This window comes from Paramisgurnus dabryanus, chromosome 23 (assembly GCF_030506205.2).
Source record: "Paramisgurnus dabryanus chromosome 23, PD_genome_1.1, whole genome shotgun sequence".
In the NCBI taxonomy this organism is placed as follows: Eukaryota; Metazoa; Chordata; class Actinopteri; order Cypriniformes; family Cobitidae; genus Paramisgurnus; species Paramisgurnus dabryanus.
The window spans coordinates 575,001-587,967 of record NC_133359.1 but is presented as its reverse complement, the minus strand read 5'-3'; the positions used below and the strand labels follow the sequence as shown (position 1 = coordinate 587,967).

The window sequence follows — 12,967 nt, the reverse complement described above, 5'->3', positions numbered from 1 at the left end:
CATTGGCCTCATTATTCCAAAATGTATACCACTCAAGTCAATGACTTCTTTCTTAAACTTTATGTAAATATTTGGTCCAAAAAATAACAACCCTGAGCACTGTGATAAACAAATATCAAATCATAACTTCCTAAAAGACATAAAACCTGACAGAAAAGACAGAAAATCTGACGGTGGTGACAAAAACCTAATATAGATAAAAAAAATAGAAGAGTTGTTCACATTAGCCATCTTGTTTCCCCTCTGTTGCTAGCTACTTCAGACCTCTTCTTAAAAATGATACATTTATTTCATAATCTAATCTAATATTTTTTTTTACAAAGATGACGGTGTTGACATGTTATGGTTGTCACAGTAGCAGTGTCCAAAAATATGAACAAGTTTAAGAGAAAATAGCAAACATACAGGAGCTTGAGTGATCTTGAAGCACGCAGTAGAGCTGAAGGTTTAAAAATGGGGTCCTCAGGAATGCAGTTGACCCTGTAGTTGTCTGATTTTATTGCTTTTTATAAATATCTGACGGTGGTGACGAATATGTGGGACACATTTTGAGCAATCACAAAATAATAGTAAATATTGTTCAAAACTCACTGTTTGTAGTTTTTAATACATATTACAATGTAGTCTTTCATGTGGTAAATATATTATTCAATTCAATTATTACTTTTGGCTTTTTTAATCAAGTTGAAATGATTATCTCTTAACCGAGGACAGCTGATTTTGTAGGCAATGGGCCAGCATATAATCATTAAATTAATAAAAAATAAAAATGAACCTATAAAAGAACCTTACATATGTGCAAAGGACCCCCTGATTATAACATTAATTCTTTCATGAAAATTGTATTAATTTCCAACAGAATTAGCACTTTTCTTAGTGGGACATGTTGTCCCCAAAGTTTCAAGAATCAGTGATTAGTTTTTTGATTGCCAAAGTGGAAATATAGTTTTTCTGTTGCTTTTTTCAAATGAAATTAGAGAAATCTGTGCAATTATTTTGTAAAAAGTGTAAAATGTTTCGACATTCGAATTTTGTTGCTTTTACAACGTTTTCGCCAGCAGGTGGCGCCATATTTAAATGTTTCGAGCGCGTCGAAAAGCTTAGTGTCTCCCATCACTATCTCGTTTTGCTCTCGCGACCATTGTATTTTCTTCTTTATTTTCTTCTTGAAGGTTTATGTCAGTTGTAATTTAACTTCTAGGTGTTTTACAATCATTGTATTTTCTTTCTCCAGCTGTCCTTTAAAAGGCGGAAAGGGGGAGGGGTGTCTTACAGTCACGAGCCCCACACTCTCGTCCACTCATTGGCTTGTTGACGGCAACGTCACGGAACTCTTCTACTCTTTTAAAAAGCAGGCGGGAAGCAAGCGGCGCGTTATTTCTTCATTTTAGCGTGCGATCAGACGCGTGTGGTTATAAACGCACAGTCCAGCGGCAGCAGCAGCAATGGTGAGGACTAAAGCTGACGGTGTTCCCGGCACTTACAGAAAAGGTAAGAAAGAAAGCATTAAATAGATTGAAACGGATCGTCGTAGCTAACGTTAGTGTGATTTGCATTATAGCTTATTGCGCGCACCGTATCTTACTAACACACTGTCTTTAAATCTTCATAAAGACGTCTAGAGCACGATGATCATTTTGTCTTGAACTCTTTGCCTACTTATGTTTTATTCACGATGTATTTTGTTCGTTTAATGTTAGTAGAAATGTCGAGTCTTCACATTTACTTGGATAAGTAACCATCTCCCGCCATTTGTGATGCACTTTAAAAAATAAGTTTTCTTTAAAAAAAACCGCGTCGTTGTTGTCATATTGCACCCGAGTGAAAGCTTGTTATGAAATGTATGAATAATAATAACACGTAAACGGCCTTCCCTTTCTAACAGTCTTGCTAACAGGACGTTATTGTTTTCTCAAGATATTCGTAGTATTTCATGGATAAATTACTGAAAGAGTGGTTTTATAGTCTCAATGATCTCTTTTGTTGGAAATGCATGAAATTTAAGAAAACTAGTTTATTCCTTTTGATGAAGACCGGAATTGGCGCCACTTCGCATTGATCACGTCACGGCATAATGACGCGCCTCTGACGTCAAACAAAGTAAACTCTGTCTTTATCTTTAACCATAAGACGAACTTTATTTGATCTTTGTCCATTTTTGTATGTTTTTGTTGAAGCTGTTGCCGCTTCGGCGCCCCGGAAATCACTCGGCGCATCCGGATCCACGAACTCTCAGAGCAGCAGCGCGCAGACGGGCACGCCTGGTAAGGAGCGCGCACGCATACAAACTTGTGCTTGTTGTCGATGTTGACGCTTAAGGGCGTTATCAAATGTGTTGTTGTTACTTTAAAATGATTGTCATAAAGGGAAATATGTTTTTTGTTTGTTTGGTCAGGCAAGGGTAAATACGCAGGTGGAAACCCTGTGTGCCCGCGCCCCACCCCTTCCTGGCAGAAGGGTATTGGAGATTTCTTCGGAGGTCCCGGCAGAATACCAGAGAAGGAGAATCTTCATCCAAAGTCTGATGATGATGATGAGGAGGAAGCAGGTGGCAGCGGGGTCACTAAAGCACCTAGGAAGTGAGTACTGAGACCTACTGACATCACCAGGAGTTGTAAAGGATTTTTGTTTGTTTATCCAGGGTTATTTATTTCAAGTTTTATTTTGCTCTGGTGGTTTAATTGTACATGTTATGTGTGTGTTGTGTTTCAGGTCCAGGCCGATCATTGATGATGAGGAGGAGGATGAATAATTTCATGATGAATTTCACTTTGTTGATTGACATGATTTTAGTGTAAATCTTTTGTAAATACTTTATTTGGATGTGTCCTTTCATTTTGTACAGACATTTAATAAAATGTTGTTTTTTTTCTGAGAATCTGTTTCATTGTCCTGGTGGATGATTTGTCAATGAGTTTGTCTGGTCACGGTTATAGATGATGTAACCTCTGTCATTAATTTACTACAGCACAAGTTTATGAACTTAATATATTTGTTCACCCAAAAAGTTCTGTTGTGTACTCGTGGTGTTCTAATCCAATGTTAGTGTTTTTCTGTTACATGAGAAGTTTGTGTCAGCAAGACTGTTAGGCTCAAATTTCAACATCACATTTTAAGTCTCATAACATCAACAGCCATGTTTAAGATAATCCTTTAATGTCTTGAGAATCTAGTTATTTGTCCTTTTGATACTATAACACATTGAGGCATAGATTATTTCTCAGGCACTTTTAGATGGGTTTTGTCAAGATAATAAAGCTTTTGTCTGATTGCTGGAATAGCAGAATTGAATCCTTACATCTGTGTTATAAACATGTCTGTGTGTGCTGTTTTTAATGCTGCTGCAACAATACAAACGCACTCATGTTTCTGTTAGAAATGTCTTACACAATTATGCTTAAACTGATGTTTCGAACATCTTGTTTTTAAACTCTGAATGTTTTTGACTGCAGCTCATGTGGGCAACATAAGTTTGAGCTTTACTCGTGTTTGTTTTTGTGTAATTCACAACTGGCAAAGGATGAAACATCTCTCGCAGATCAGTGTGTTTATTTGACGGAGAAATATTTTGATGCTATTTTTAAAACTCCCCATTAATGCCACAATGATGGCCTTTTAAAGAAAAAGACACTGAGCCTTCAAATGATAGCAGAGGTTGACAAAGGCATTTTAACAATCTTGATTTGTTGATTATCTAAAAAAACTTAACAGCATGTTTGCACCTTTGGATATTTTAGTATACACACATATAGAAGGTATGAAACAAGCTTTTGTTTTTAGAGTTTCAAGTTTCATTTGTTGACTTTGAGATTTACTTGTAGGCAGACAGTGTATTTTCCTGTAGTTTAAGGTCATATTTTGCTTTGCTGAAATCTGCACTGAGAGAATCTGCACCTTTCAGTCATTACTGATGACAAATAAATTATTTCTCTGCTAAAATGATAAAAACCATTACCTATAATTAGGTAAGGGTTAGAACCCAACACATTACTAGTAAAGACCATCATACAATTCCCATTATAACCAATAAATCCATTAGAATCTCTGTGATGGTCTCTTTTGTTAATTTTTGAGCAGGGTTAATTTTACAAGCTTAAGTTTATATCCAAACATTCATCATCAACATGTCATAAAGCTGATGTTGCCGTGAAAGATCCTGTATTCACTCATTAGGAGAATTAAAATATATGCCTATAAACAGTTTTATAAGGGTGGATAAAGTAAGTAGATGAAGTGTCATTCCGCCACCGTTAGGTGTCAGTGAGCGTGCGCATTGGCGCCGTGACGTCTCTCTGACACTTCTTCTTCCGGTCGCTCACTTCCGCCGCTCTCTTCTACTCTCCGGATCCATCATGGTGGGTGTCTGAACGTTTCACTCTGATTCAAATCTAATGTAATCCGACTTATAAACTCAACGATTCATGCAGACGAGCACACGTGTGTAATAAACACTTTGTGTCGAGTGTGTGCTTGTGTGTATGACGCGACAGATGAGTGTGTACGAGAGATTAAAGCGCTTGAAACGCGTCCGTTCACAACAACACTGATATTGACGCGCGCGTTATGTATTTCTTTAATGTCTGATTAAAAAACTTGAGTTACAGCGCAGGTCAGGAGTAACTACACTAGAAACAGCAGCTTTGTGTTAATGCAGCTCACTGAAGTACACAACACAGTGCGCGTGATTCTCTGATGGGACTTTACAGTGATTTTACCATAGAGTCAGACACTAGAGATCCCACAATGCACTAGGACAGACACACTACGTCTCTTACTAACGTGTTATTGTTTAAGACTCGTGTGTAGATGTCATGATGATGATGATGGTGTTGTAGTCCCGCTCATAACCCTGATACTGCTGTCAGTGTTTCTCTTGTTCACTGCTGTTCTTCATCTTTAGGGACGAGTTCGGACCAAGACGGTAAAGAAAGCCGCACGGGTGATCATTGAGAAGTACTACACCCGCCTGGGCAATGACTTCCACACCAACAAGCGTGTGTGCGAGGAGATCGCCATCATTCCCAGCAAGAAGCTTCGCAACAAGATCGCCGGGTGAGTTTCAAACAGGGATGTAATGGGATGCAGGACACATGGATCGTTTGAATCCGTATCTCTTTTCTTACTCCAGGTAGTGACGGCGTCAGTCAAAGCTCTGAACACTTCAGATCTAGAGATCATATTAAGTGTTTATGCCATATGCAGTTTTAAATGTCCTCTGACTTTATTACATGTCGAGTTATCTCCTGCCATGCAGCGATTTTGTTTTATGTCTCCCTAAAATCTGTTTCTCATGTTGATCTGTGATGTGTGCGCAGGTATGTGACCCATCTGATGAAGCGCATCCAGAGAGGTCCGGTCAGGGGCATCTCCATCAAACTGCAGGAGGAGGAGAGAGAACGCAGAGATAACTACGTCCCTGAGGTACCTTTCACACTTCTCTTTATATTCAATCCAGACGTTTCGTTTTGTTTTGTTTTTGAGGATTTTGTGAAGATGATAATTGTTGCTGCTTTGAGAGTTCATGTTTGACCACTGGAAGGTTTTTGTCTGTCATAAAACTTCTGCTTCAGTGTTTTCTGTTTGGAGAAAGATTAAGTTGACTTTGTCTATTCTGTCTGTCACAGTGATTTTGTCTTTGACACTGATGTGGTACATACAAATAAATACATTTACTTTACATATCAATACAACACATCCATCCACATAACACAAATCAACAACAAAGCTCAAACATAAGCATAAATTTACATCACTTCAGAGAAAAACTATCAAATAAATTCTGATCAGGGTTAGGTATTTGTTTCATAGACTGGATGAGCAACAGAGATTCAGATATCAGGGACCATGAAAGACCAGAACACTGAACATTCTTCTAATCATAGTCAGAGGTTTATTGAAAAGGTACAAACTTGTGATCAACACTCATGATAAACAAGTCTGATTCATGATATATTTGAATGATTCATGGCACATTTATAGCTGGACAGGGAAGTTGAAACTGAAAACAATGAGGTCTGTTCGGGTCACCATGATCAGTTCAATTCAAGGTTAGGCACGTCCAGAGGAAAGCGCACAACTTGCAAGCTAAGACAAATGAAAGTTACCATTGCTTTATAAGTCCTATGAGGATGACGTGGAGGATTAGGTTCGGGTTATATGGGATGTGGGGGAACAACCTCTAAATTCTAACACGTGTGTGAAATGTGAAGATGTCTAGATAGAGAAATTTTCTAAAAGCAAAGGTCCAGAAGGTCATGATGTCTAACTGTTTAGTGTGATATATATTTAAGTAACCTAGTAGTTCTATCAAATTCTGCGTGTAGTCAAATGAATTGACAATTTATTGTCACGTAACATAAAACTGAACATGTTTATGAAATGTTAGTGACCTATGCTGTAAAAGCTTTGAGATTTGGAAAAATATGCTATACTACTAACTAGTGCTGTGTTCAAAAATCGATACCTCATGAACTACTGGTGATGCGTGCATCAATACAGCACCTTCTGTATTGATTCTGACCCACTTTTGAAGGCAGCCTTACAGATCGTATAGTTGATCCGAGATCATACGGAAGCGACGCATATGACCTGCGGAAAACATTGAGTGATATTTAAGGGGTATACTTTCCGCTGTTGTCTCAGTCTCACGCGCACACGTCTCTGCAGTGCACACCTTTCCGAATGCGTGCGCTCTGTTTATCTGCAGATATCTTAACTTAAACTGCTGTAAAGTGCAAAGAGTCATGAAGTTAAAGTAGCGTTGCACAAAACGACTGCATGTTGTGTCTTAAGCAATCCATAATAAACCTGTTGAGTGCGTGCATTTAAAATCAATAAAGCACACGCTGCTGGTCTTTTGGCCGCACTCTTATAATACAGTAACGCATTTGGGAAAAAAAGACGACAAAGAGCTGCAGATGTAATGTGTGTGAAATACCTTTATATCTCCTCTTCTGACAAAGTATGTAGCTGTCACATTAATAATCTGATTCCTATAGCGAAACATGCATATTTATACATATATTCGTAGATCTAGAAGAATGATTTAATGAGAGAAGCCCAGTAAGGTAATATCTTTGTAAAACTGGGTTGGAACAACATGAGTTAAGTACTGTAGGTCTGACGGAGATGAATTTTATGCCTTTAAACAAGTTCCCCAAAAGCTAATAAATGAATGGCCAAAACCCAACTGCTTCAACTCTGCTTATTCAATGTACAAGAAACGTATACTGTTTTTGAATGAAAATGTAATTGTACATTTTCCTGTATCGTGACAAGCGTCGTATCGTCTCATTGTATCGGGATACATATCGTGTTGTTGGCGATACACAGCCTTACTACTAACCCATCTACTGTATTACTTTAGAAGATTTGTTAGGTGGTATTTACGATGATCACTGCCATTGGTGCAAATTAATTCTTCTATTTCTTCTCGCTCAATGAATTTTTAAACTTGAGTATTATATATCAAAATACACTCAATGATTGATCTATAAACCAGCGTTAGTGTGTGTGTGGTGATATCAAAACTCAGTTGTCATCCATTCTTAATGTTTGCGGTCTCTGCTCGCTGTTAATATTTCTGAGTTTATTTGTTGATGGCCCTGTATCGAAAGTGACTTTGGTGCGACCCATCTCCAGGTCATTGATAGTACAGGAAGAGAAAACTGAAAGTCTTTCCCGTGTTTGCTGGATTCTCTCTTTCCAGACAAACCCTGAATCTTTCACACAACATTATCTTGAAATACATAAAAACACGCTTGAAATATTAGTAATACTGGTGTGTGTGTAAAGATGCTGTTTATTTGCTCAGTTCAGTCTTCAGTGCTAGGATTAAATAATTTCCTCTTTTTTTAAAATCATTTTTCGTCTAATTTTTCCATCTGCTATCTCTCACTGCTGTTAATGATCCTTTTCTTCTTTAAACACCTTCAATAGTTTGTGAGTATAGCCACAGATTAATGACAATGTCTTTGTGTTATTTTACATTAAAATATATTGTGTGCACTGATGCAGTGCTTCTGAGATGATGATGATGATGATGATGATGATGAAAATCTCTTCACACAAAGAGCTCAGATGTGTTTGTACAGCACAGTTAATCTTCACGTTGATGTCCTCTGCAGGTTTCGGCTCTGGACCAGGAGATCATCGAGGTGGACACGGACACCAAGGAGATGCTGAAGCTTCTGGTGAGAATGAAATGAAATAATGTTTCTTCACATCCCTGTATCGAAAGTGACTTTGGTGCGACTCATCTCCAGGTCATTGATAGTACAGGAAGAGAAAACTGAAAGTCTTTCCCGTGTTTGCTGGATTCTCTCTTCCTGACAAACCCTGAATCTTTCATACATCTTTCACAATACACATATTATTAGCATCAAGGTCATGAAGAGAAATTATTTTGAGGTTTTTCTTTTGCTGCTGTTTTACATCAACATTCAGGAATGGATAATCAAAGTGAGATTCTTTTTTTTATGCATTTCAGTGTTTAAAAAATGTTAAATTTGATTTTTGTCTCCTTCAGGATTTTGGCAACCTGTCCAACCTTCAGGTGACTCAACCTCCTGTCGGCATGAACTTCAAGACCCCACGTGGAGTCTAACCATTTGTAATATATCTCTTAATAAAACTGGGGGGAAAATGAAAAGTTGTCAAGTCTTCATTTCTTAGCAATATGTGTCCTCAAAATGATAGTGAATGGCTGTGAATTCCAGCATGAGAGATTATGGATAACAGACAGATGTGAGGCATGTTTCAGCGATCTTTATTGTCTAGGTGTTTTGTGTCCATTCATTACTTTAAACAGCGGTAATATGCTGTAGTTTACTTATTTACGTTCATTTCATCTTTAAAAAGCATCAGTTTTCCTGGTGATACCTCTCTGCAGTGTGAACATCCAAAACCTTTTTTTTTTTTCTACAAGACTTGCGGTTAATATAACAGTTAGAATTTAAAAGTTAGAAATCAACCTTGTATTTGGAAACCTTGCTGAAAATTTGTGGAAAATTTGATGAGTCTCTCATCACCACATGAAGAGTTTGGTTCCAAAACGAAATCAATCCATTTTGACAAATTTCGGTAAAAACATGTTTTCTATACCAAGAAAGTTGAAAGATGAAAACCACTATTTTCTGTTACAAACTTTCACATAGCATCTTTAGGTTATAAAAACATAAAAAATTCAGATCCATAACTTTTCAAAGATTTATTATAAAAACGAATTATTTTTTCCACAAAATGCAATAAAAATGAAAAGTTTTTTTCAAAATTCTATAAATCTGTTCAATCAATGTATAAATGTGTATACATTTTTGCCATTTTATATTCATTTAGTTGACTAGTTGTACACACTGATTAAAAAAATAAACAATTAATGGCCTTAATCAAAACACTTTGTCATATTAGGAAAACTGTCATTGCTGCGCGGCTATACTTGAAGTCGTCGCTTAACGTTTTTCACAGCGATCAGCTGTGATTCTCGTTGATTTTGAGTAAAATTATGTAAAGTTTTTCATAAGATCCCCTGGGGTCAATGTGTTAGCACGAGAGAAGCTAGATGCTGTCGAGAGAACAAGCAATCGTCTCCCGAGTGCCTCTCGTGTAAATTATTACATGTTGATGGCTTACATTTCTTTCCCGTTACAGAAAACCATCACAGGTTTATCAATGCTATTAATGTATTATTTTGTTTGTTTGTTGATCACGAAGTACAAAGTAGATGAGAAAAACTAGGACTCTGTGTACTCAAAGCACCACCATTTTTTGTTTACATTGCGTGGAATGGTGCGCTGTCTTAGCTGTTAAAAACGAGTACCATGAGCAGCTCTCCGCGCCAGAGATCACCAATGCTTTCAGCCAGCAAACCAGATGGTAAAGTGTGACCTGCGCCAGGGCAAATACATGGCAGAATCACTGCTCTTTTAGCATACATGAAAGTGATGTAATTGTGTGTGTGTGTGTGTGTGTGTGTGAGAGAGAGAGACAGCAGTCATTCACTACAGCACCTGACTCTCTAACCATTACGTCACGTTGTGTTGCTCAACATACAGTCAGCTTAATACACCGCCTTAGTCAGATGTCCTTCAAGGAGGTGGGTGGTTGGTAATTGATGCCCATCGTACACTCCCTTTGTCCCACAGTCTAGGAACTGCATGTTTAGGCAAGGCAGTACAGCAGGCCATGTATTTGCTCTGGCGCAGGTCCACTTCACCATCTGGTTTGCTGGCTGAAAGCATTGGTGATCTCTGGTGCGGAGAGCTGCTTGTGGTACTCGTTTTTAACAGATATGATAGGAGAGGTGACCAGTCGAAAATGGATAAGGAGTTGGGGTTTATTATACCAAATGCCAATGCCCAAAATCATTGGTGACTTTACCCAGATACTGTGTTTGTACCTGCACATACTTTTATACTTTATGTGACATCTGATGAGTCAACGCAGCACAAATTCACTTTACTATCTACAGGAATTAATATTCATAAGCCATGTTAACAGTCTACCCCGTTCCTCATTAATATGCATGAGCCCACCTTTGCCATAGTGAGCTGAGATCGAGGGAGGGATCGCGCACGCAGCCAGGACAGGAGAGAGATCCTGGTGAAGGATGAACAAACATGATGAACTCTTAAAAGGGTGAGAAATATCAACCCCTATATAGTGCACACTACATGGTTATGCACATATGTATAGATGTGTTGTTTGATTCTGTCACCCGTGTGTGTGTTTGGCGGCATTCAGTTCACGTCTCTGAACTGCAGTTTTGGACATTCAAGCCTGGAAGAGGAGACCAAAAGAGAAGAGCGCTCAGGATCACAGGTGAGGTGGTGTGTGAGCGCGCACGCGGCCCCGGTCTGTTATTAATGGCAACTGCGGCACTGTGTGTGTGTGTGTGTGTGTGTGTGTGTGTGTGAGAGAGAGAGAGAAATGGGTCTTGGTAAATCCAGGGATCTTCCTTCTATATCAGTGCTGGATCACGTGACTGTGCCTGTGGTGAAGCTCTGTAAGTTTCCTCATTTGGCTAATTTTGGTTGATGTGCATTACGTGTTTTAGTTCCCCTGTGGTGAAATTAATCATTCAAAACCATTGCTGATTGTATTTTCTCAATAGTTTTCCCGCGGTTTAAAATCATCTTGGTTTCCTATGTCACAAAAATGTACAACCAATAAATGTCTTTATTCTGCTGAAAACAAGTGAAGACATTTTGACCAATGTTTGTAATCAAGTAATCAGTTCTGGAGCACCGTTGTAAAATAACTTCAACACGCTTTCATTACAAACATTGCTCAAAAATCTTCATTTGTGTTCAGCAGAATAAAAACATTTTTATAATTCTGAAACAACTGGCAGTGAGATGATGACAGAGTCTTTTTAGTATAAACACTGGAAGTCAATGAAATCTCTCCATCATGATAGAAAAACAAACGTGCCTGTGAATCGTGTCAATGTGAAATTGATTTCTGTGTTTCTCACACACTACAATAAACTCATTAAATCAACTCTGCTCTATTTCACATACTAGTTTGCTGCTTATGATCAAGTATCGATGCTTTCACAACTCGGCATCTTTAATAGAAAATAAAAGTCACTTTGTTGATCTTAGTTGAAATATATAAGCAGACTAGTTTTAGAAATGATATTCAAACTCTCCCTTGAACCAAAAGTTTTATCTGTTAAGACCTCTCTTTGAGCATTATAATAGCATATGTAAAAGTTTTACCTGTGACAGTAATTTCTTCATGCTTTAAAACAAAAAAGTTATGAATATGCAAATTAGTCTGCGTCTACTCAGATGTACAGCTTGGACTATTGATATCAATATGCAAATTAGTCCCTGCCTCCACTCTTTTGCACCACCTCGGACCATAGATATAAATGTAAAGATGCTGCATTCAGCAGTTTTAGACACATAATAACTGCTAAGTTGGGTTTTGCACAATGCATATGTTAACTGAGTGTTTGCAGCACTAATCTTAAAGCGCTGATCTTAACTGGTTACAGCACTCACACCTGGAAACCGTGGGAAAGAGACGGTCTCTAATTTTATGGAGAAAATACTCAGAAGCAATGGTGTTTAATGATGAATTTGCACATGACTTGTTTTAAAACAAATTAAAAACACCACATAGACACAAAAACAACAACAAAAAAATGATTTTCCCCACAGTTGGTCTTTAAAAAAAAGTTCCTCTTCCTGATACTGATTATGATACCAGGCAAGAAGAAATGACTTCTGATTTTCAGTGTTAGCTATAGTGGACATAACTAGGTCTAGTAAAAAAAAAAAAAGTATCGGATTGGTACGTGGCCTCAAGTATGTGCCGATACCGATGTCAGAATTTTGTTGAGGTTTTGGCGGGATTCGGACAAACCCTAATGTTCACAAGCTGTCAGATCTGATTTGAATGACTGACTTTTTATTTTTCATAATAGCTGCATTGATCTTTATAGCACTGACGTTGCATGAAGGTGAGCTTGAGTTCTGCAGCGGTGCTGTGCAGACCACTAAAACATTCAAGACATTAATTTCTGTTGCACATCTCCTTATACACGAAAGCCCCTAACACGCAAACAATAGGTGTGCTTGACTTTCCTGCAGACATCCTCAGGACCGTGATCAGTTCACACAAGAGTCTGATATTAGCCACAGAATGTGAACAGCCAAACAAAAACTTTGATCCGAGCAAATCATCTGAATTGAGCATTAATGATTGCAGTCGGAACGTATATGAGTCTGATATGAATGTGTAGCAACACTTCTGCACTTCTGCATCTAATGAAGCAGCGTCAGGAACATACACAGTTTTATTACTTTCTGACGTCTCCACTCACACATCTACAACAACACGACAACCTTGCTTTTGATGCAACAACGTCTGACGTTTTACAAGAATGTGAGATAAGTGAAAAGTAAAAAAAAATCTTGAATCTTGCTTGAATATCATACATTTGAGAGAGATTGTGTAA

The 12,967-nt window shown here is 38.0% G+C and overlaps 2 protein-coding genes and 2 non-coding genes across 4 annotated transcripts; all 4 read left to right on the top strand.

Moving 5' to 3' along the window:
- The first annotated feature begins 1,330 nt into the window (after positions 1 to 1,330).
- Positions 1,331 to 3,007, top strand: pclaf (PCNA clamp associated factor). The gene is made up of 4 exons (XM_065277262.2): positions 1,331 to 1,491; positions 2,178 to 2,264; positions 2,396 to 2,579; positions 2,713 to 3,007. The coding sequence occupies exons 1-4, from the start codon at positions 1,446 to 1,448 to the stop codon at positions 2,750 to 2,752; spliced, it is 357 nt and encodes a 118-aa protein (XP_065133334.1). The 5' UTR covers positions 1,331 to 1,445; the 3' UTR covers positions 2,753 to 3,007.
- Positions 3,008 to 4,275: 1,268 nt separating this feature from the next.
- On the top strand, positions 4,276 to 8,650 carry LOC135768145 (small ribosomal subunit protein eS17). Its single transcript, XM_065277294.1, has 5 exons — positions 4,276 to 4,355; positions 4,901 to 5,052; positions 5,316 to 5,421; positions 8,127 to 8,192; positions 8,528 to 8,650. Exons 1-5 carry the CDS (start codon positions 4,353 to 4,355, stop codon positions 8,603 to 8,605), a joined length of 405 nt encoding a protein of 134 aa, XP_065133366.1. The 5' UTR covers positions 4,276 to 4,352; the 3' UTR covers positions 8,606 to 8,650.
- LOC135768301 (small nucleolar RNA SNORA71) lies at positions 7,603 to 7,731 on the top strand. Its single transcript, XR_010542124.1, has one exon. It is a non-coding gene; the product is annotated as a small nucleolar RNA SNORA71 (small nucleolar RNA).
- LOC135768303 (small nucleolar RNA SNORA71) lies at positions 8,226 to 8,353 on the top strand. The gene has a single exon (XR_010542125.1). It is a non-coding gene; the product is annotated as a small nucleolar RNA SNORA71 (small nucleolar RNA).
- Positions 8,651 to 12,967: the final 4,317 nt, after the last annotated feature.